We start from the raw sequence: 19,913 nt of genomic DNA on the forward strand, positions 1-19,913 counted from the left end.
GGATCACCCAATAATCTCTCTTTGCATAGAGACCAATAAGCAACTGCGTGATAGTCGTTGGACCCCACGCGACAGCTGCATTTTCCTTTTTAATTTTTTCTAATAATGGCAGCCGCATTTCCTATTTTATTTTTTTTATATTGACAGCAATGGCCAGAATATATATTAATTATATAAAATAGTAGTTATATTTATTTTATTAATATAATATGTATGTGAGCCCGAATAAGATACTTAAGTTCAGAGACTCGCATTGGAATTGAGTAACTCTTTTTTTTTTTATGTTTATCTTTATTTGATGTTGCGCTTATGTAGTCTGAGTTCCAATTAAGAGATAAGGGAAAGAGATATGCATTGAAGTTAGTGTAATGTCACTCGATGTCTAGAGCGGACTTCCATACATGTAAGCCTCAATAGAGGGGTGTCTTCATCCACGGCACCCTTTGACATGAGTACTCATGTCATTCAATCGTTTGAAAATGTTGCTTACACATTATTTATCAAAAAAAGAGGAACAAAAAAGTCTCTGAAGCTACATGGAGCCTCCAGCTGGTTTAATTTGCAGGGATCAAAATATGCATATGTCACTTCTTTATCTCAATAATTATTCGGGCAAATACATAATAACAAGCTACTAAACGAATGAGTTCATTAACACATCGGTAATGGGTCATAAATGCATATAATGAAAAATGTCATTAATCTACCTACCCAAAAAAAAAGTTATTAGTCTTTCATTAAGAAGTACCACAAAATAATTTCTCATCATCAATAATCTGCCATATATACATATACACACACATATATATATATATATATCCGATCTCAATTGGAGGCCCTGAAAATGTACTTTCTTTTTTGAAAGACCATTTCTTTTTTTTTTGGTAGACAAAAAGATCATTTCTTATCTCTTGATCTATTTCATTCATAAAGGAGGAAAATTGTACATATATGAAAACTGGAGAAAGCATCTTCATATTTGTTGCATATGGTATCATATACATCTATATGATCCACCGATTATTATGAGTTATGATCATATAAAATTTTCTCCAAATTTAGAAATATCAACCATTAACTTAAATTTGCTGTTTATGTTGCTCGAAATGTAGTTTGTTAGTTTTGAAATATAAACTTCTACCCAAAAAACTTTCGAAATATAAACTATGATACAATTAATGCATCCTTTCCGCGATCGTTGCATTTTAAAATTGGAGGAAGAACCCTGCTTAAATGGAGCAATCAACTATACACCCAATACATCAAATTGCAAGACCAAGTTATTACTATTTTTTTCACCGAAAATGGATATAAATATTTTTTGAAATAATAATAATAAGAAAGTGAAAAGTCAAATACATAACATATAAATTTGATGCTGAAAATTCCTGGGAGCTAAGCTAGCAATTAGCATGAATCTCTACACATAACAGCAGGAACAGTGTCCAGTCTTGTGAACTTGTCCCTCCCCACAAGGAATATCAGTTTTGGTCCAACCATTAATCATAAGCCGTCCCGTCTGCCTCTCTGTTTCCACTGTTCCATGTGGTGTGTCACAATCTTAATAGTGAAACGTCGTTTGTCTAATGCACACACGAAATCAAACCCCACTCAATTACTTAAACACTGGTTTAATGGTCCCATTTTGCCTTTTAATGCTAAATGCAATTATACCTTATTATTTTTCTAATATTATTTAATCCATCATATTGATTTTAGGATAAATTTCGACGACATTTCCTATAGTTTGTGAAATGATCAGCGACACACATCTTTTAAAAAATTAACTACATATCACATCTCCTTTCGTTGACCTTGCACTAAGAGAATATTTATTTTGCAGCGTGGATCCCATGTCATGGAACTGTACAAACCGACCCGTTACTTTATTTCTTTACTCGAATAAAATATGATCTGATTTAAGAAAAAAAGTAGAAATCAGTAAAATGAAAGGTGGTGTATGATTAATTTTGAAAGGATGTGGTTACTAACTATTTTACAAGTTACATGGTGTATTATCGAAATTTACCTTGACTTTATATATTTGTCTTTCCATTATCCTATCAACTTTTATAACTATATAATAAAATATATAATTATGTAAAATTGATTATAAGAACACCTAATGTTATATTCTAATGAAAATGTTAGTCCATTTATGCAATTTTTATTTTATTAAATAAAATTGATATATTAAATAATAATTAATTTATTAACTTTTAAACTTTTTTTCGACATAAACCATAGTATCGGAAAGTCCAATTTGGCTCCGACAAATCCAATCGAGCCGGGTCGGTCCACTAAGGAATAAAGCTCTCCCAACGTGAATTTTCTACATTCACAAGACTCGAATTCGAGACATTGTTTAAGCGGAATAAGCATCGAACTGCTCGAACCAACCGACGTTGGTTTACTGATTTTTAAACTTTTTATTAGTCCCTTACTGTCCTTATAATTTTGAATAAATATTATTTGTATTGAACAAAAACTTAAAATAGCGTGTTATTTTTGGGAATAGTAAAATTTTGTATAACTTACAAAACTAGTCTTTAAAAGTTAATTAATCAATTTTAAATCTTTAGTAGTTGTAATATTTCATGCTATATTTTCCTGTAAATTTCGTATGATTCATAAAAGTCTTCAAAAATTAATATCAGATTTTCACCAATACTAATTATAATTTTTCATACTAGACTTTTCTTCACCAAGTGTAATCATAATTATTAATAACTTCTAAGTATATTACTGTGCATGTAAACTTCACCAATTAATTTATAATTTATAATTTTTATTAGAATTATTGGAGATATTTCTGTCACAGTTCCGGAAAATTGAGTATTAAAAGTAATACCCTTTTCAACAAGTGAGTTTATCGGAGTTCAAACTTTTATTTTTATTTACGCGCTCGTTGAATTTAGCAGTTCACCTTTACTCAGATTAGATTAGATTAGATTAGATTAGATATTATATTAGATTAGATACGAGATTTTCTTGCTCCCAAACAAACAGCCCTCACGTGCAATCCTCTGTAGAACATCGATTCATCCCTCACCCAAGGTTTTTAAAAAGCTCACCTCTTTCCCATTCTAAAGGTATGGTGGTTTCTTCCTTCCATGTGATTGGCTGAGTTGAAAGATGTATAGAGAGAGAGAGAGAACGGCCCTATTGGGTTATGGTGGGAACGAACTCTGCTGCTCGATGGATGATGATTGGGGATTTGACCAGAGGACATATGAGGAAGAACAGGGGGATACGAATAATGGGTGTTTCGGGTTTCCAGGGAACCAAGCGGCGGGTTGTTTCTATGGGCAGTGGAACTGTGATGAGTTGGAATTTCAGCTATCCAACACATCCACATCAGGTTCCACTCCCCATGCTGCTGCTGCTGCTGCTGACTACTCCCAACGGTTGGATCAAGACGAATCGAAGGCTGTGATTGATTCAGACTGCGGCCCCAGCAGACGGCGCCGAGTCAAGGGCAGGGGGAAGAAGCAGCAGCAGCAGGAAGACATCGAGAACCAGCGGATTACGCACATCGCCGTGGAGCGGAACAGGAGAAAACAGATGAACGAGTACCTTTCGGTTATTCGATCTCTAATGCCTACATCTTATGCCCAAAGGGTATCCCTTTCTTTATGCGAAAACTTTCAAACCTGTCCAGCTTTCTTGAAACACAAGAATCTGTGACACCTCTATGTGCCTGCCTATAATATAAATAAACAGGGAGACCAGGCATCTATCGTGGGTGGAGCCATTAACTTTGTGAAGGAGCTCGAACTACAGTTAGAGGCGCTTGCAGTTCGACCACACCAAGAAGTAGACAGTTACTGCTCGGCAAGTGGCAAGTCGAATACAACGGCCATGGGCGACGAGTCATCATCATCAGCTGCTTATTCCTCTGCCGTGGAAGTGAGCCTAGTCGATAGCCACGCCAGCATCAAAGTGAGATCGGCCAAGAAGCAGAGGCAGCTCCTGGAGCTGGTGAAGGGGCTGCAGAGGATAGGGCTCTCTGTTCTTCACCTCAATGCCAGTACGGTTGAAGGAACTGCCCTTTACTCCCTCAGTGTCAAGGTAAATTTGCTTCATTTCCGCCGAAAAATCTTCTTCATTTCTCTTTTAATCCAGAAAACAAAGACCAAGTTTTCATGCTTTAATTTGAGACAAAACAAAATTATGCCTCTTTAAATACGATTCGAGTTCGACATATATTATTTGTTTTCTGCCCACTTGGCCTCCCTAGTCAAATTTACGGCGCCCGAGTGCCTACGCGAGAAAAAACTAGCGAGAGTATCGTACCACAGCAATCTGACCGATACACGATGCTGAATCTAAACTATGAAAAGTTCTAGAAAACGCGTTTAAACTATTGAAGTGACCTCGGCATTCATTCGAGCGTAAGAGAAACTGCTCACATGACATTTCTTTGGCCTCGCCCGATGTTTCGTAGCATCCTTAGCTTTTTTATGTCGGGTGTCAGTTCTGAAGATATCTCACATCTAAGTGGTTGGATGCACTGAGTGTTATTGTGCTCGAATTTTGCAGGTAGAGGATGACTGCGAGCTGACTTCAGGGGATGAGATAGCTAATGCTGTTTACCAGATCTTAGGAAGCATTTAGTAAAAGGGTCTTCAAAGAACTCTATTATTCCATTTACCACAATGCAACACATTAACGTAATTTTAATTTCCTTTGGTAGAATGGTAATGTGGGGTCTTTTTTTGCTGTATCCTCTGCCAAATTGTTATGTAGCAGCAGCTTATATAACCTTTCTCTGCATCACTGTAATAATCAATCTCAACCATAAAATGCGTAAAACAGCTTTCCTTCGGTTTTTCTCCGGTGCTGTTGAAGCTTAAGCAGTTGAGGCTGAGGCCATGATCCCCAATGGCTTCAGTCCCATATTCGCTCTCTGTATCTGAGTAATTGTCATGGGAAAATGTTTCGAGACTCGGGGCTTCTATTTTAGCTCGACAAGTTTGTTACCAAGTTGGGATGCACAAACCATCATCCTCCTGATGTTTTCAGAGACCGTAGCACTCCGACTTCAGTGTACCATAGAGAGATTTTCATGGTGGATGTGATAACTTGACATTCATTAACAAGAGCTGTATCGAAAGACTAATCGAGAAAGATGATTTTATCCATTAACATTGACTTTGACTTGAGAATAAGAGCTGCCGGGTTCAATTTGGTCACCCCTTTAATTTCTCTCCACATATCCCCTCTTCACATATCCCTTTTGGTCCTACCGCTTATTTGGCTCGTGAGTTAAGGATGGTTATGGAGGATTTCCTTAATCCGCGAACCAAACAAGTTACCCGATTCTCATTTGCCACTGAAAATAGAAAAACAATATTTACATTGAAAGATTAATTTTATTTTATTTTGTGACTTTATAACGGAATCATCACTGAACCATGAACAGTTTCAAGAGTTGAAACTTCTTTTCCAGATTTTGATATAACAGAAGAAGTCACACCGATGATGATTACAATTGAATACGGGACATTTTGAATCGAGTTAAAAAGTGAGCGCCACGGTATTAAATCTCATATAGCTTATTATATTATCCGTATTTTTATTATGTCTGAAGTTTATCTTTTAGAAAAATATTGGATGATAGTTAATTTATTTTCAGTCTTCAAAAAAGAATGAAAGTATATACTGCATTAGTATTTATCACGTACGCCACTTGGTGACACAAGCTTTTTTTTTTTTTTTTTAATACGAGACGTGACATATTGGTACAGTTGTGCTGGAATTAATCTAGTAGTAGTAAGTTTAGAGTTCTAAAAATTACCACCTACCTATTGCTCTTGGATCTCTTTCGGTCCATTGGATTCTTATATGCACTTTGAACGCGCCTTTACACCAACCCCCATTAATATCAACTACGTCACTTCTATATTGCTGGATAAATTCGCTCGTATCAAGTACCTTCTTAGTGTAATTATTGAGACATGGAGAGGAGACTCGAACCCAACACGCTTGGGCTGCTTATGGAATCACGGAGGCTAAAGATTTACGTAGATGATCTTGGAAGGGGGAAGTTGAGATGCAGAGGAAACTTTGGTGGGACCCTGGATATGGAACGAGCACAGCAAGAGCGTCGTCAGGTTCGTGGACAATGCCCTAGTGAGGTCCCGCGATGGGATACCGAGGTTCAGGCTCTATGTGACCGGAAAAATGGCTCTTCATGTCAATAGATGGTTAAATATGGCGTTAGACTATCATGGTCTGAAGCTGAGCATAAAAATCATTTATTATTCTCCTGGTATATGGCCATATTCGATTCCCGGAAGGGCTTTATCGTCTGAGTTAATCAAGTCCTTAACATTGGGTTACAAGGTCGAGATGGATGGGATTAGCGCTGTGAGTCTGCCTTCTCTGCGATCGCTTCGTTTGTTAACATTTCAGGGACTCCTCAGGGGCTGCCCTTTACTTGAAGATCTTTCCGCACTCCCCACCGCCACTTGTCCGAGATCGAAGTTTCGAATCTCAATCATCTCAAGAGAGTGATGGTGGCTGTTACATACCAATACGTGGTTGAGCTTGTCAGTATTAAATCACCAGGCTTAGAAATTAAGCTTTCGCTTTGATTCCAAATATGCGTCCCAAGAGGACATTTCAGTAGTTCCTGTGAGTTCGAGTCTCAGGTGCTTAGAGCTCAAGTGCCTCCGCAGGATGGACGAGTGGTTCTGTGAATTCCTTTCCCAATTCCCTCTGCTAGAAATCCTAACGCTTAAAAAATTTGCAATTTACTGAAGAAAATCAGAATTTCAAGTCCACTTCTTAAAAGGGTATAAATAAAGCACTGCTATGACTTGGTGGATACAAGAATTGATACCCCGAACTTGTCGTCTTTCTACTGTGTTACCTGGAAAGGGATTCCTCCGTACAGTTGTGCCGTTGGATTTAAGATGGTCTTTCTTCCATGTGCCTAGCGTCCACTGCTTCCAGGAGCTCCAGAACTTACTCACTGGATCATCTACTACATATAAATGCCACGCATCGACCGTACATCTATATGAGTTACGGGACCAGATAGTAGCATTTTAACTCGTTGGCCTGTTGTCGGGCTTTACTGCTTTTGATTGTTCACATTTTTTCCTGTGGTCTCTTTTCTCACTGTTTTGTACGCTTGAAAAGAGACGAGGAAACTGAAGATGTGAACAAGAATGTGGCTCTATCAGCACCCGGGATACAACACTTGAAAATATTAGTGTTTGGTGCGAGAAAATCGAGCTACCCTCTTATTCTTGATGGCTTATTTTCAGCTTGCGGTCCTACAACTTTTGTTGTCGGGGCAACATACCCTTTGCTAAAAGGTACGATCTGTTGCCATCATCTCAATTCCCAGGTCCATGACTTATGAAAAGCACTGACAGTAGACGATATAGTTGATAGTTAATAAGAATCCGAAGGTATTGTCAGTTGGTTGCTGTTTAGAATTTGCACTAGCTATAATCCTTAGGCTTGTGAAAAAATGGGCTCTTTGATTTGCTCTCAATCCACCACCGACTCGTTTGCCCTTGCAGTTCATCTACGAGGCGTTCGTAAACAGGGAAGAGAATCCCAAGTGCTGTCCAGGTGAGGTCAAGTGTTGGAAGCACAAGCTCAAAGATGCGAAGATTGATAGGGCCGTTGCACTAGATGGGGTGACTCTCTTGGTTCCTATGTATATATACTATCAACCATCTATACTGTATTTAGGGAAAAAAAGGGGGCTATTGCTACTGTGCAAGATTATCTATGCATTCCTCGTTCCTTATGATACAAGAAATTTGTTGTCTTCGAATAATGAAGAAGTCCATACTTGCCACTGTGGTTGAGCAGTCGAGTATTGCTCTGCATTATCCTTAGAATCATACGTAGGATAGAAATTCTGGTTAGAATTGGTCTAGCGGGTCTCCGGGTTTACAGGAAGCTCTTATTTAATTTCATCATAACTGAAGTTACCATGTAAACCATCCCAAAATTATGGATTAATTGCACTGGTGGTCCAAAAAGTTTCATAAAGGTTATAGGTTGGTCTAAAAATTTTTTTGGTAACTTGTTGGTACATTACGTTTTAAAACCGTTTCGATTTAGTGTATTCCGTCATGTCGTGTTTAATATCGTTAGTTTGACGCTGACGTGGCTTATTATGTGTCAGTGTTTATCTAATGTGCAAAGTTATACTCTGCTCAAAACTTTTTAAAATTGTAAAACGACCCAAAATTTTAAAATTTTTCAAAATGTACCCCACTTTCTCTCTCTCTTCCTTCTCGACTTTCTCTCTCTTTTGCAAGTTCTCTCTCCCTCTCTTCATCTCACCTATTAATAATCTGAAGATCGAGGATGGCCATCCTGTAATCTCGATCTCGAAGCAAATCGAGGGTTTCCATATCCTAGGGTTTTAGGGTAGGTAACGGAGTGAGGGAGGTGATCTGAAGATCGAGGATGGGGTTGAAGTTCGTCTTTTTCGCTGGTGTGATGACTTCCTTGAGCTTGACAATGGGTGCGACCTGAGCACTGATGTCCTCGTCAGCGATGGCATCCTCTTCTTCCCCATGCTCATGCTCCGGTTCGGCGCTAGCCATATCGAAGAACGTTTGAGCAGACTACAATGAGAAATGGAGTGCAAGAGAGCCAAATGGGGGCTCGATTTGATCGAGAGAGAGAGAGGGGGCGGGGTCAAGACGATCTCATCGAGTCGAAGGAGAGGGCAAACTGGGGGTGGATCGCGCCTGAGTCGAAGGAGAGGTCGGGACGATGAACTAAGGGAAGAGAAGATGATGAACAGTGAACGTGCTGAGGAGAGGAGGGGTGGGGCATAATTGAAAACTTTTAAAAATTTGGGTCGTTTTGTAATTTTTTAAAATTTGGAATATAGTTAAATAAAGTATAACATTGACACATTACATAAACACTGACACGTAATAAGCCACGTCAGCGTCGAACTAACGACGTCAAACACGTGATGACGAAATACACTACATTGAAACGATTTTGAAACTTAATGTACCAACAAGTTATCAAAAAAACTTTTTGAACCAATCTGTAACTTTTATGAAACTTGTTGGACCCCATTGCAATTAACCCCAAAATCATTTACACAAACACACACAACTGGTTAGCATCAGAAATTGAAGGCCCTTGGCTAAATTTCGCAGAAATTTCGCACAAGAGGGGCTTCCCTACCCTTCAGCCGCTGATTGCTTCAGCCACTGGACGGATAAATCAGCTGCTGCTGCTGACGTGTAAGTGAGCCTGGTGGATAGCCACACCTCGGGGGCTGCACTCTACTTGAAGATCTTTATGTAATCAACTGCGGTCTCTTGTGCGAGATTAGGCTCGTTTGGTTTTAAAATTTTTTTTTACTCAATTCAATCTAATGCACTTTAACTTTACATATCTTAAATTCAACAATATAATTATTACTTTTTTATTTTTTTTCAATTTTTTAATCATTCAATTCAATTTTTAATACTAAATTCTCTAAACTATTCACTATATTTTTCAAAATTTAACAACATAATTATTACTTTAACTCAACTATTCATTACCTTTTCACACTTTTTTTCTCATAATTCAACAACATAATCATTATAAACCAATTAAAACTAAAATTCAACTCAACTCAACTCTAAAATCAAACACAAAGTGTCTCAAGAGAGTGAAGGTGGTAGCCGGTAGCCGCACTCTGCTTAAGGTTGTCAGTATTGAAGCCTGTGGCTTGGATAGCCTTAACTTCCATTCCCGTCATTTGTATGAACACGAGGTTCATTTAATAGTTCATGCAAGTCCAAGTGTCAAGTGCTTAGAATTGACGGGGCTCTCCAGAGGACGGACTAGTGCTTCTGTCCATTCCTTTCGAAATTCCCTCTGCTGGAAAGCTTGAGATACGAAGATGTCAATAGAGGATTGAAATGACTTGGTGGATATAAGAATTGATGCACCAAAGTTGTGTCTTTTTACTTTGAGACCATGATAACACTGCCCTCCATATGGACAGGGAATCCTCCTCCTTAAAGTTGTGCCATTGGATTCAGATTTTATTTGTTGTTGATACATAGTGCACTCTGGTTCCAGGAGCTCCAGAAATTCCTCACTAGATTGCATACTACGTTTAGATGGCTCGTATCAACCATACATATCTATGAGGTTGGGGATTAGATCGTAACAGTTTGACTCATTAATTGATTTATTGTTGTGTTGTCACTGCTTCTACTTGTTCACATTTTTTTCTTCTTGTCGTCTTTTTTTAGGCTGCTGTTACGAGCTTGTGGTGGGACGAGGAAATGATAGACGAGATGAACAAGAAAGTGGCTTTATCAGCTCCAGGATACAACATTTGCAACTAGTGCATCAAGCGTCCCGACCGAGCAACCTTCTTATTTTGGACGGCTTATTTTCAGGTTGCCATCCTACAACTTTCCTTCTCCAGGCAACATTACCCTTTGCTAGAGGTACAATCTGTCGCCATCATCTCGGGTCTATGACACATGAAAAGCGGTGGCAGCTGACAATATAGTTGCCTTTTAGTTTTTTTGCACTGGCTATATAGCTGACACATGAAATGCTCTCTTTGAATTTGTTCCTGATCCACCAATGACCCGTTTGCTCTTGCAGTTCATCTGTGAGGCGCTCGTGAACAGGGAAGAGAATCCGTAGTTTTGTTCAGGTGACATAACGTGTTGGAAGCACGAGCTTAAAGATGTGAAGATTGAAAGGGTTGTTGGTATCCAGCATCGTGGACCTCTAGACTGGCGCGCTTTGTTCAATCTGTTGCCTGCGCTTTCTACATCCAATGAAGTTTGTTTGAAATTGCAACGGCGAAATCAGCAATGGGGCAATGCCAGAAGAACCTTCGTTTTTCTGAATGGAGTGCACGTGTTGGTAACTGTTGTACTAAAATACAGAACATGAGCAGCTTTGTAGCATTTAGGACGATTCCTTTTGAAGACAAATAGTTTGGTAATAGCAAGATGGTTGTGTCTCTGTTGGTGCTTACGTATATAACTCCTTTTGTATCCAGTCTCTCGCACCCATGTGGTGCTCTTAGTAATACAAGTTATTATTAACAGTTTATACACCATTTATCCATTGAAATCCTCCTTGCAATGACTTCTTTTTTCTTATAGAAAAAAACGAATAAGCCCATATTGCCGCAGCTGAATATTCCTTTCCCATTTGATTGCATATGCGTACATACGATCTGAAAGTTTCAGTAGTACATATGATCTGAAAGTTTCAGTAGTAGCGGGTCTCATGATTTACGGGAAACTCCAATAAAATTTCTTCATATTGGAATGCTCCTTTTTGCAAAACCTGAATCATTCTTCTGTTAGATGATGCTTAAAGTAAGCATACTGCAGAATGCAAATAATAAGGGTCAAACCAATGGCAACGGAGTCTCCACGAATCTCTTCAGATCATTCGCTACTCCGACAAACACATTCTTCCATTTAATTTAAGAGAGGAGAAGAAAGTTTGATGTCCTTGCAGTCATATACAGCATGGTTTCTGGCCTGAGAATTGTATCTATTTCGTCACTCGCATGCTTATTTTAAAAGACACCAACATCAAGAGAATAGCCCTTACAAGTTTTGCGACTTTTGAAAGGCACTTCTTTACAGAATTTGTCTGTGCTCGAACAATTCATCAGCTATTCTATTCCAAAAAACTTGTTCCAATGTTGCTGAAGTAATATGATCCTCTCGATCACCTAAGAGTGCCGTAATAGAAGTTCAGAAGATTTCAGGAGCCCGAAGAAGCATTACCAGCTGACCAAATTCAAGTTCGATATGTACACATATGAAGGAGAAAACTAAATGATTACCGGAAAAACCAAAGCAATCGGAAGGCATACTAGGCCTCGAGATATGTTTGCATGGGCCCTCCTGATGAATCAGTGAGATTCTTGTATACATTGTTCCATCTCCGAGTTATTGGTTCCACTTTGCCGTCTCCACATCCAATTGACCTTGAGATATGTTTGCATAGGCCCTCCTGATGAATCAGGGAGATTCTTGTATACATTTTTCCATCTCCGAGTTATTGGTTCCACTTCGCCGTCTCCAAATCCAATTGATCTTCCATCATTGTCGACAACCTGGTCAGATGAGCTGGGACATTGATACGATAAAAAAACTCTGGATAGTTTCGACAAGTTAATGAAACTCGAATCCAAAGTTTAGTGATCTGCTTTCTTCGGGTACAATTCAATCTGGCTAATCACAACAATCTATTACAGCTCTTGCAATTGATTTATTTATTTCATAATTTTTCACTCTGATATGACGCCAGAGATTAGAACAATCAAAATAGAGCTAAAGCGTACTTACTTGGCTGATCTCTCCCATGGTTCCTGTAGTCAATAGTATAACTGCAACAGAGGAATATCAGTAAGTCCTATGCGACTCATACCGTTAACAAGAAAAGCTTAGTGGCATATAGAACCACTAATTTTAGTAACCATTAAATGTGTGGGATACAGTTTCTCTGAATCTAATATTTCAAATGTGATCTCCATACTTAAAGATTGTTGTAGTGCCCAAGTTCAAAAGAAAATGTGCAGATAATCCGAGGTCCGTATAGAACTCTGACGGGCTGATACTTCGCTCTTCCAACACCAAATTTTCCTTCACCACAAGGTCCAGGGCCAGCGACGCAGTAATGTCTTTCATAAATAAGATACAGTTTTCCTACTCCTGTACATCGGGCTAATGGCTGATACTCTTTAACAGGAAAAAATATATAAATAAAAATATGTAGCTTACGGTAGCTCGAGTGATGCCGGGATGGGAAGGAAGCAATCAGCATGCAGGGGAGATCAAAACATGGCCCTTCTTCCCTAAAAAACCCAAGAATCCTCTGTTTCATCGTTACTGATTAAACACGGTTGCGGTCGCATAAGTTGGCGAATGGGAGAACTCGATAAATTTGAGAGCTTAAACACTGATTACTCCAATTTTCATATAATCTGACATTCCAGGGGAGATCTGAGGAGATATAAAGTCAGAATCTAATTTTATTAGTTCAGTAGGTTTCTATATATTTGATTTATGGACACTTTTGTACCACCAAGAAATACACCAACCAAGTTACAGCAAGGTGGCTATGTATGAATCTGTGGTGGCTTCGGGTAAAAACCTCTGCTGCTGACGGAGAAAGCTCAAGTATATATGAAATCAAGAACATGGTGACTTTGATCACATGGCCTTACAATGCTCGGTTGCCGAATGGAATTTTCTTATTTTTTGAGTTTTTAATTTTTATAAAAATTAAAAATAAATTTTTCTAATATTTTCAAAAGTTATTTAATCATAAGATTCGGATAAAACGGGATATTTTCCAATTTTCTAATGAGAATACTGATAGTTTCATAATTTTTAATAAAAAATCACAATCTTATGAATTTTTAAAAAATTGAAAAATAATTTCAAATTTTTCTAATTCTTGATATCGAATATTATTAGATTTTTTAATTGTTTAATACTAATCAATAATTGAAATTTTCTGGATTTTTTAGTTTTTTTCTAATTTTTATAATAATTTCTAATAAAAATAATTTTTTTAAAAAATTTTAAAAGATATTTGTGATATTGATCCAAATAGAATAGAATATTTTTAATTCAATGTCAGTCATATATATCTAATATAATAGTTTTTATTGACTGCATGTTACGATTTATAAAAGCTTAAAGTACGCATATGATATATAATAAAATTAATTAACAGAAAAAATGGATCACGTTTTTGTTGAACAGGTTTCGCGACTAGTATATGTTAAGGTGTAACAAAAAATAATATGCATTATGGCATTTTATCTTGGTTTAATATGAGTTTGAGTAGGCCCGAAAGAGTTAATTCTATCCATATCGCAATGAACTTGTTAATTTCAGTTTTCGAGCTCTAACAAACATTTGATTCAAAATTATATGGAAATCGTGTCCAATACTTTTAACCCTCTTCACTTTTCCCCACATTTTATTTAATTTTTAAAAATTCAGAAAATTAAAAAAATGAAAATCACAAAAATAAAAGGATCGAAGGTTAGTTTCAATCGAAGAGGGAGGGGGCAGTGGTAGCCCCTGATTCTGACTACCACCGCCATAATCGAGGTCACCAGCAACGCCATGAGTGGTGGTGGTCGAGATCAGGCCCAGCACCGATCTGACATCGGGGTTCGACCCCCCGTCTCTCTCTTCCATTTGAGGGGGGTCGAACCCCAATTCCCGAGCAATAGTAGCTTCGACCCCGGCCATCATCGCTCAGATGAGGTCACCAACAACCCATGGTATCGCCGACGACCTTGATTAGGCCACCACTACCCTTGCTTTTGATCAGATTTCATGCTGCCCTTGACTTAATCAATTAAGTCAATTTTATTTGCACTTACTAAACAAACTAAATTTAATTCAGTGCTGAAAAATTTATTTCAGCACTTAATTTAAATTATCAAACAAGCCGTTACCATAATTGATCAAGAATTCATCTTTCCGATAACAAATGTCTTGTTAGTATGTTTACTTAAATAAGGTTTCGAGTTTGAGTCTTGTGAATGAAAAAAATCCACGCTAAAAGAAGTTTACCCCTTAGTTGACCGACTCGGCTCGACTGGATTAGTCGGAGTCCAATTGAGTTTTCAAATATCACGGTTCACGTTAAAAAAATGTCTTTTTAGTGTATGCAAGACATGGAGGGGAGAGTCAAACCAAAGATTAGAGGCTAGAAATTGATGCAGTTTGCAGATGAGACCTAAGGGGAGAAATTGAGATACATATGAAACATTGGGGGCAAAATTGGAAGTAAGCCGAAGCTACGTGGCCTTGAAAAATCCCAGTTTTACAAATATATAATGGGATAATTATACTGGTGGTCCAAAAAGTTTCACTAATGTATCAAGTTGGTTCAAAAAGTTTTTTTTGCTACTTGATGGTACAAAATATTTCAAAAATGTAACATGATAGTACAAACCGTTATCTCACCATTGACACCGTTAAGCAAAGCTGACGTGGCCGAAACGTGACCGAGATGTGGCTCTGATATGTTTTTAGGAGTTGGTGGAACGTTACATGATGGTTCAAACTCTTTTGAAGTTGTCACTTAATGGTCCAAAATATTTTACAGATGTAACATAATAGTACAAAATATTTCTTTAATTAACTTAAAAATCCACCCATGTTAATGGCAGGATGACGACGTCAATGACGAGATAACGGTTTGTACTATCATGTTACAACTTTGAAACATTTTGTACAACTTTGAAATATTTTGTACCATCAAGTAGCAAAAAAAACTTTTTGAACCAACTTACATTGGTGAAATATTTTGAACCACTAGTGTAATTATCCAATATATAATATAATAAAAAAATAATGGGGTTTAAAGTGGTTTTGGGGAAAGGGGAAGGGTGGAGTGGACGGAAATGGAAGGGTGCTTTGGCCGGAAGGCGAGAGAAGCGACGGCGGCGGACATGGATGCTGATAGAATCTCGAGTTTGCCCGACGAGGTGAAGCATCACATTCTCTCTTTGATACCGAACATTAAGGAAGTTGTGAAGATCAGTTCGCTATCAAAGTCGTGGCTACGGACATGGCGATCTTTCCAGATCACCGACTTCGACCAACATCTCATCCTACCGGACGAGTCCAGCGACCGCTTCATCAGATTCGTCGACGATTACCTAATGAGGTCCCATGAGATGCCGAGGTTCAGGCTCTCCGCGCGCGCGACCCCCGAAATGGCTCCTCACGTCGACAGATGGTTAGGTATCAGTTTAGACTATCATGTTAAGGAGCTGAGCGTTAACATCTTTAAGGTTCGCCAAATTCCTGGCAAGTTTCTGTATTCGATTCCGGCAAGGGTTTTATCTGCCGGGTTCATGAAGAGCTTAACATTGGATGGTGCGGTAAAGATTGATGGGATTAGCACTGTGAATCTTCCTTCTCTGCTATCGCTCCATTTGTCACATTCTCATATTGACAATCAGATGTTTCGTAGACTCCTTGGGGGCTGCCCCTTTATTGAAGATCTTTCTGTGTTCTGCTGCAGTCCCCTGTCTGAGATCAAAGTCTTGAATCTCAATCATCTAAAGAGAATGAAGATGACTAGCATGCGTCCTGATCTTAAGGTTGTCGGTATTGAAGCACCGGGCTTAGAACGGTTTTGCATGACTTACTATTTTGAAACCGTGCATTTAACAATTCATGTGAGTCCGAGTGTCAGATGCTTAGAATTCACGGGCCTCTACAAGACTGATGAGTGGTTCTGTCAATTCCTTTCTGAATTGCCTCTGTTGGAGAGCTTGACACTCAATGGGTGCAGATTATTGGAAAGAATCTGGATTTCAAATCCACTCTTGAAGAAGATTTTAATAATGAATTGTGATGACTTGCTGGATATAACAATTGATACTCCCAAGTTGTCGTCTTTCTCCTATGAGGCCGAGACGACACTGCCATCCATATGGACAAAGAATCATGGTTTAGGTTGTGCTGTTGGATTCAGATTTTATTTCTGGCGGGAGCCTACTACCCTATGGTTCCAGGAGCTCCAGAATTTCCTCACTGAATGGTCTACTGCATTTAGATGCCCCGAGTTAACCGTACATCTCTATCAGGTACATGATCAGATTATAGCATTTTGATTCATTAATCTGTTGTTGGGTTTTACTGCTTTCGCTTGTTCACATTGTTTGCTGCTGTTGTCTTTTTTATTTGCTGTTTTGCACTCGAAGAAGAGGGACGAAGGATTGAAAGATGAGGTGAACAAGAATGTGGCTCTATCAGCACCCGGGATACTACATTTGAAATTATTAGTGCTTGGGCCACCCCAGTCGAGCTACCCTCTTATTCTGGATGGCTTATTTTCAACTTGCCATCCTGCAACTTTTATTGTCAGGGCAAGATACCCTTTGCTAGAGGTACGATCCGTTGCCATTATCTCAGGTCTTTGACCCTAGACAATATAGTTAATACGAATCTTAATGTATTGTTGGCTGTTTGCCTTTCAATATTTGCACTGACTACAATTCTTAGGCTTGGGAAAAGATGTTCTGTTTGAACTTGTTCCTGATCCGCGAACAAACTCATTTGCCATTGCAGTTCATCTGCGAGGCACTCGCGAACAGGGAAGAGAATGGAGATGGTTCTTTGGGTGACGTTGAGTGCTGGAAGCACGAGCTTAAAGATGTGAAGATTGAATCGTTTGAGGGTAACCAACATGGTTTACCTTTGGACCAAGGCACCATACACGGTTTGTTGCCTGTCATATCCACATGGAATACAGTTTGTTTTAGAATGCAATGGGGAGATTAGCGATGCGATGGTGCCCGAAGATGAAGACCAATGTCTTCTTATAAGGAATGCACGTGCTCGTATCTGTCGCGCTAAATTCAGAGCAACCTGCTCTCTTGATAGCTATGAGATATCTCTCTGTATATACTAGGCTTACAGTCTTGTGGTTGCTCTTGTTAATACAAAATCATCCACGCATTGCTCCTTGAAGGACTTTGTTAGGACAGAAACACTAGACACCAGGTCATTCATCGAGGTTGCACTTCACGGATGTACATAGCGGTATCCTGAGGGAAATTTGGTCTTGGAAGTTGGAAGAGCCATGAATTCTGTACAGCCAATGTGGTTGAATAGTCCTTCCTATTATCTTTGCATATGCCTCTGTAAAATGTAAATGAAGCACCAAATTTTACTACTGAGAAATATCTCCTTAACCAAATTTTCTAATTCTCTTTGTATTTTTCTATGAATTTTTGTTGGATTTATTTTTATCTTTTCTGTTTTATGCGTAAATTTTCGGATATGTCGAATGAAAACATGTATACATGCAAAAATATCTTGCAATACAAGTACTTTCAAGATTTTGACTATGAGATATAACTACCCGATAATAGGCGCAGAATTCAACCGATGTTTAGGTTTAAAGGAGAAGAAAGACCACCCGGTACAACCCGTAGGGTGATCTACATCGTCCTCCCTACCAGAAAACTTCCGCAGCTTGAAATTATCTTTAGATACACTTTAGGCATTCAAGTTAACGAGCTACCAGTTTAGAAAGTTATATATGAAGCGATTTCGAATCATTTACTCGACTCCTCCAAATGTTTCATGACATCTCCCTAGCTCTTATACTTCAGATTTCGGTTCGCTTGAATGTTTTTGCGCTTGAATATAGAGGATGACTGCGCCCTGATTTCGTGGGATGACATCGCTCTGCTGCTATATACCATGTCTTTACGAAGCATTTAGCAATGAGTTCCCAAGATGATCTCTGCCTAGTATGAACAGATTGACAGGGCATTGAGCTTTCTCTGCCGTTTTCTCTTTGATTTGGGTATTGGCAGGCAATCTCTCATTTGTTTCTTGATTCGCAAGTTACTATGTATGTATATATATATATATATGTATGTATGTTTAAAACCAGAACCTGGACCCCAATGAGCAGTCAACCGAGCCGTGTTTCTAATGATATCGCGGGTGTCTAAAACTGATGTCTTTGAGCGATCATCTATTCCGCTTAATCCGAAGAAGGGGGACTGGGGGGAGATAAAATTCAAGTAAACTGTAACAACACCTAAAAATCAGGAAAAAATATATATTTTGTTATCTCCAAAACTTATCACAAAATATTTTTAAAATATAAAAAAATTGTTTTTATTAGAAATAATTAAGATTTTGCAAAAGACGCTCAAAAATCGAGAAAATTTGTTTAAGTGATTTGGGCATTCTAAATTCTTATTTGCACCTCCATCACACATTTACACCAACTTCAATAGATATCAAGTACGACATTTCTACACTGGTAAACGGGATAAATTAGCTTATTTCAAGTGCCATCTTATACCCTAATTGCGAGACACGGTGAGGAAATCGAACCCAAGAAGCCTAGGCAGCTTAGGAAATTTTTACAGATGCTCGAAATTTGAGAGGGGGAAGTTGAGATGTAGAGGAAACTTTGGGGGGATAGGGGGTTGAAATTGGAACCAAACGGAACCTTCGTGGCTAAAGGCAAAAAAAAAAAAAAAAATACAATTCTTGCTCTCCCCGTTATCCAGTATAAAGAGTACTTTGGAGAGGCAGAGGCTTAGGGAGGGGCCGCCATTGGCAGGAATGACGAGGAGTGAGAGAGAAGAGGTGGGGTTGGCAACGGAGATGAATGATGACAATGATAAGATCTTGAGTCTGCCCGAGCATATGCAGCATCACATTGTCTCCTTCAGACGGAACATGAACGAAGTGGTGAGGACCAGTTCGCTGTCGAAGTCGTGGCTACAGACATGGCGATCGTTGCCCATCAATGACTTTGACCAAGAGTTTATGGAAGAGTGGCGGTTCGTCGGGTTCGTCACGATGCCCTAATGAGGTTCCATTATAGGCGGATGCTGAGATTCAGGCTCTCTCCCAGCATAGAATTGGTTCCTGACGTTGATAGATCGTTAGGAGCGGCGTTAGACTCTCAGGTGCAGGAGATGTGCGTAAACGTCATGAACCATATTTCTGGTTGTTATCTGTCATATTTGATTCCATATTTCTTGTTGAAATCTGTCATATTCTCATTATTACGTGCTCGTAGTGGGAAGACGAGATGCACAAGAAAGTGGCTTTATCAGTACCCGGGATACAACATTTGAAACTAGTCCTTTTCGGATTCCAGTTCAGCTACCCTCTTATTCTGGATAACTTATTTTCAGTTTGCTAACCTAGAACTTTGCTTCTCAAGGCAACATATCCTTTACTAATGGCATGTTTGGTTCACCGGATTAGGTAGGGCACGGAATAATTATTCCGTACGTAATAGATTTTCTGTCGTTTGGTTCAACGGAATGCGGAATAGCGATTCCGACTCGGGATCCATATCCGGTTTATATGCGGCATACGGGTGCCGCATCTCTGATGTGAAAAGTGCTG

General features: G+C 38.8%; 2 protein-coding genes across 3 annotated transcripts; both read left to right on the forward strand.

Moving 5' to 3' along the window:
• The first annotated feature begins 3,017 nt into the window (after positions 1 to 3,017).
• Positions 3,018 to 4,835, forward strand: LOC116212632 (transcription factor bHLH94-like). The gene is made up of 3 exons (XM_031547261.1): positions 3,018 to 3,621; positions 3,724 to 4,071; positions 4,543 to 4,835. Exons 1-3 carry the CDS (start codon positions 3,136 to 3,138, stop codon positions 4,615 to 4,617), a joined length of 909 nt encoding a protein of 302 aa, XP_031403121.1. The 5' UTR covers positions 3,018 to 3,135; the 3' UTR covers positions 4,618 to 4,835.
• Positions 4,836 to 15,392: 10,557 nt separating this feature from the next.
• On the forward strand, positions 15,393 to 17,735 carry LOC116214198. 2 transcript variants are annotated; one of them, XM_031549533.1, is made up of 3 exons: positions 15,393 to 16,609; positions 16,727 to 16,912; positions 17,094 to 17,735. In XM_031549533.1, the coding sequence occupies exons 1-3, from the start codon at positions 15,416 to 15,418 to the stop codon at positions 17,304 to 17,306; spliced, it is 1,593 nt and encodes a 530-aa protein (XP_031405393.1). In that variant the 5' UTR covers positions 15,393 to 15,415; the 3' UTR covers positions 17,307 to 17,735. The 2 variants fall into 2 exon arrangements, with proteins under 2 accessions (XP_031405393.1, XP_031405394.1); XM_031549534.1 differs by having other exon boundaries at positions 16,730 to 16,912.
• The last annotated feature ends 2,178 nt before the right edge of the window (positions 17,736 to 19,913 follow it).

This window comes from Punica granatum, chromosome 7 (assembly GCF_007655135.1).
Source record: "Punica granatum isolate Tunisia-2019 chromosome 7, ASM765513v2, whole genome shotgun sequence".
In the NCBI taxonomy this organism is placed as follows: Eukaryota; Viridiplantae; Streptophyta; class Magnoliopsida; order Myrtales; family Lythraceae; genus Punica; species Punica granatum.

Excerpts from the sequence above, each read along its gene's own strand:
- LOC116212632 (XM_031547261.1), top strand. The coding sequence starts at position 3,136 with ATGTATAGAGAGAGAGAGAGAACGGCCCTATTGGGTTATGGTGGGAAC. Across the intron at positions 3,622-3,723 it reads CTACATCTTATGCCCAAAGG|GGAGACCAGGCATCTATCGT; the intron begins GTATCCCTTTCT and ends ATAAATAAACAG. Across the intron at positions 4,072-4,542 it reads TTTACTCCCTCAGTGTCAAG|GTAGAGGATGACTGCGAGCT; the intron begins GTAAATTTGCTT and ends CGAATTTTGCAG.
- LOC116214198 (XM_031549533.1), top strand. The coding sequence starts at position 15,416 with ATGGAAGGGTGCTTTGGCCGGAAGGCGAGAGAAGCGACGGCGGCGGAC. Across the intron at positions 16,610-16,726 it reads TAACCGTACATCTCTATCAG|AAGAGGGACGAAGGATTGAA; the intron begins GTACATGATCAG and ends TTGCACTCGAAG. Across the intron at positions 16,913-17,093 it reads CAAGATACCCTTTGCTAGAG|TTCATCTGCGAGGCACTCGC; the intron begins GTACGATCCGTT and ends TTGCCATTGCAG.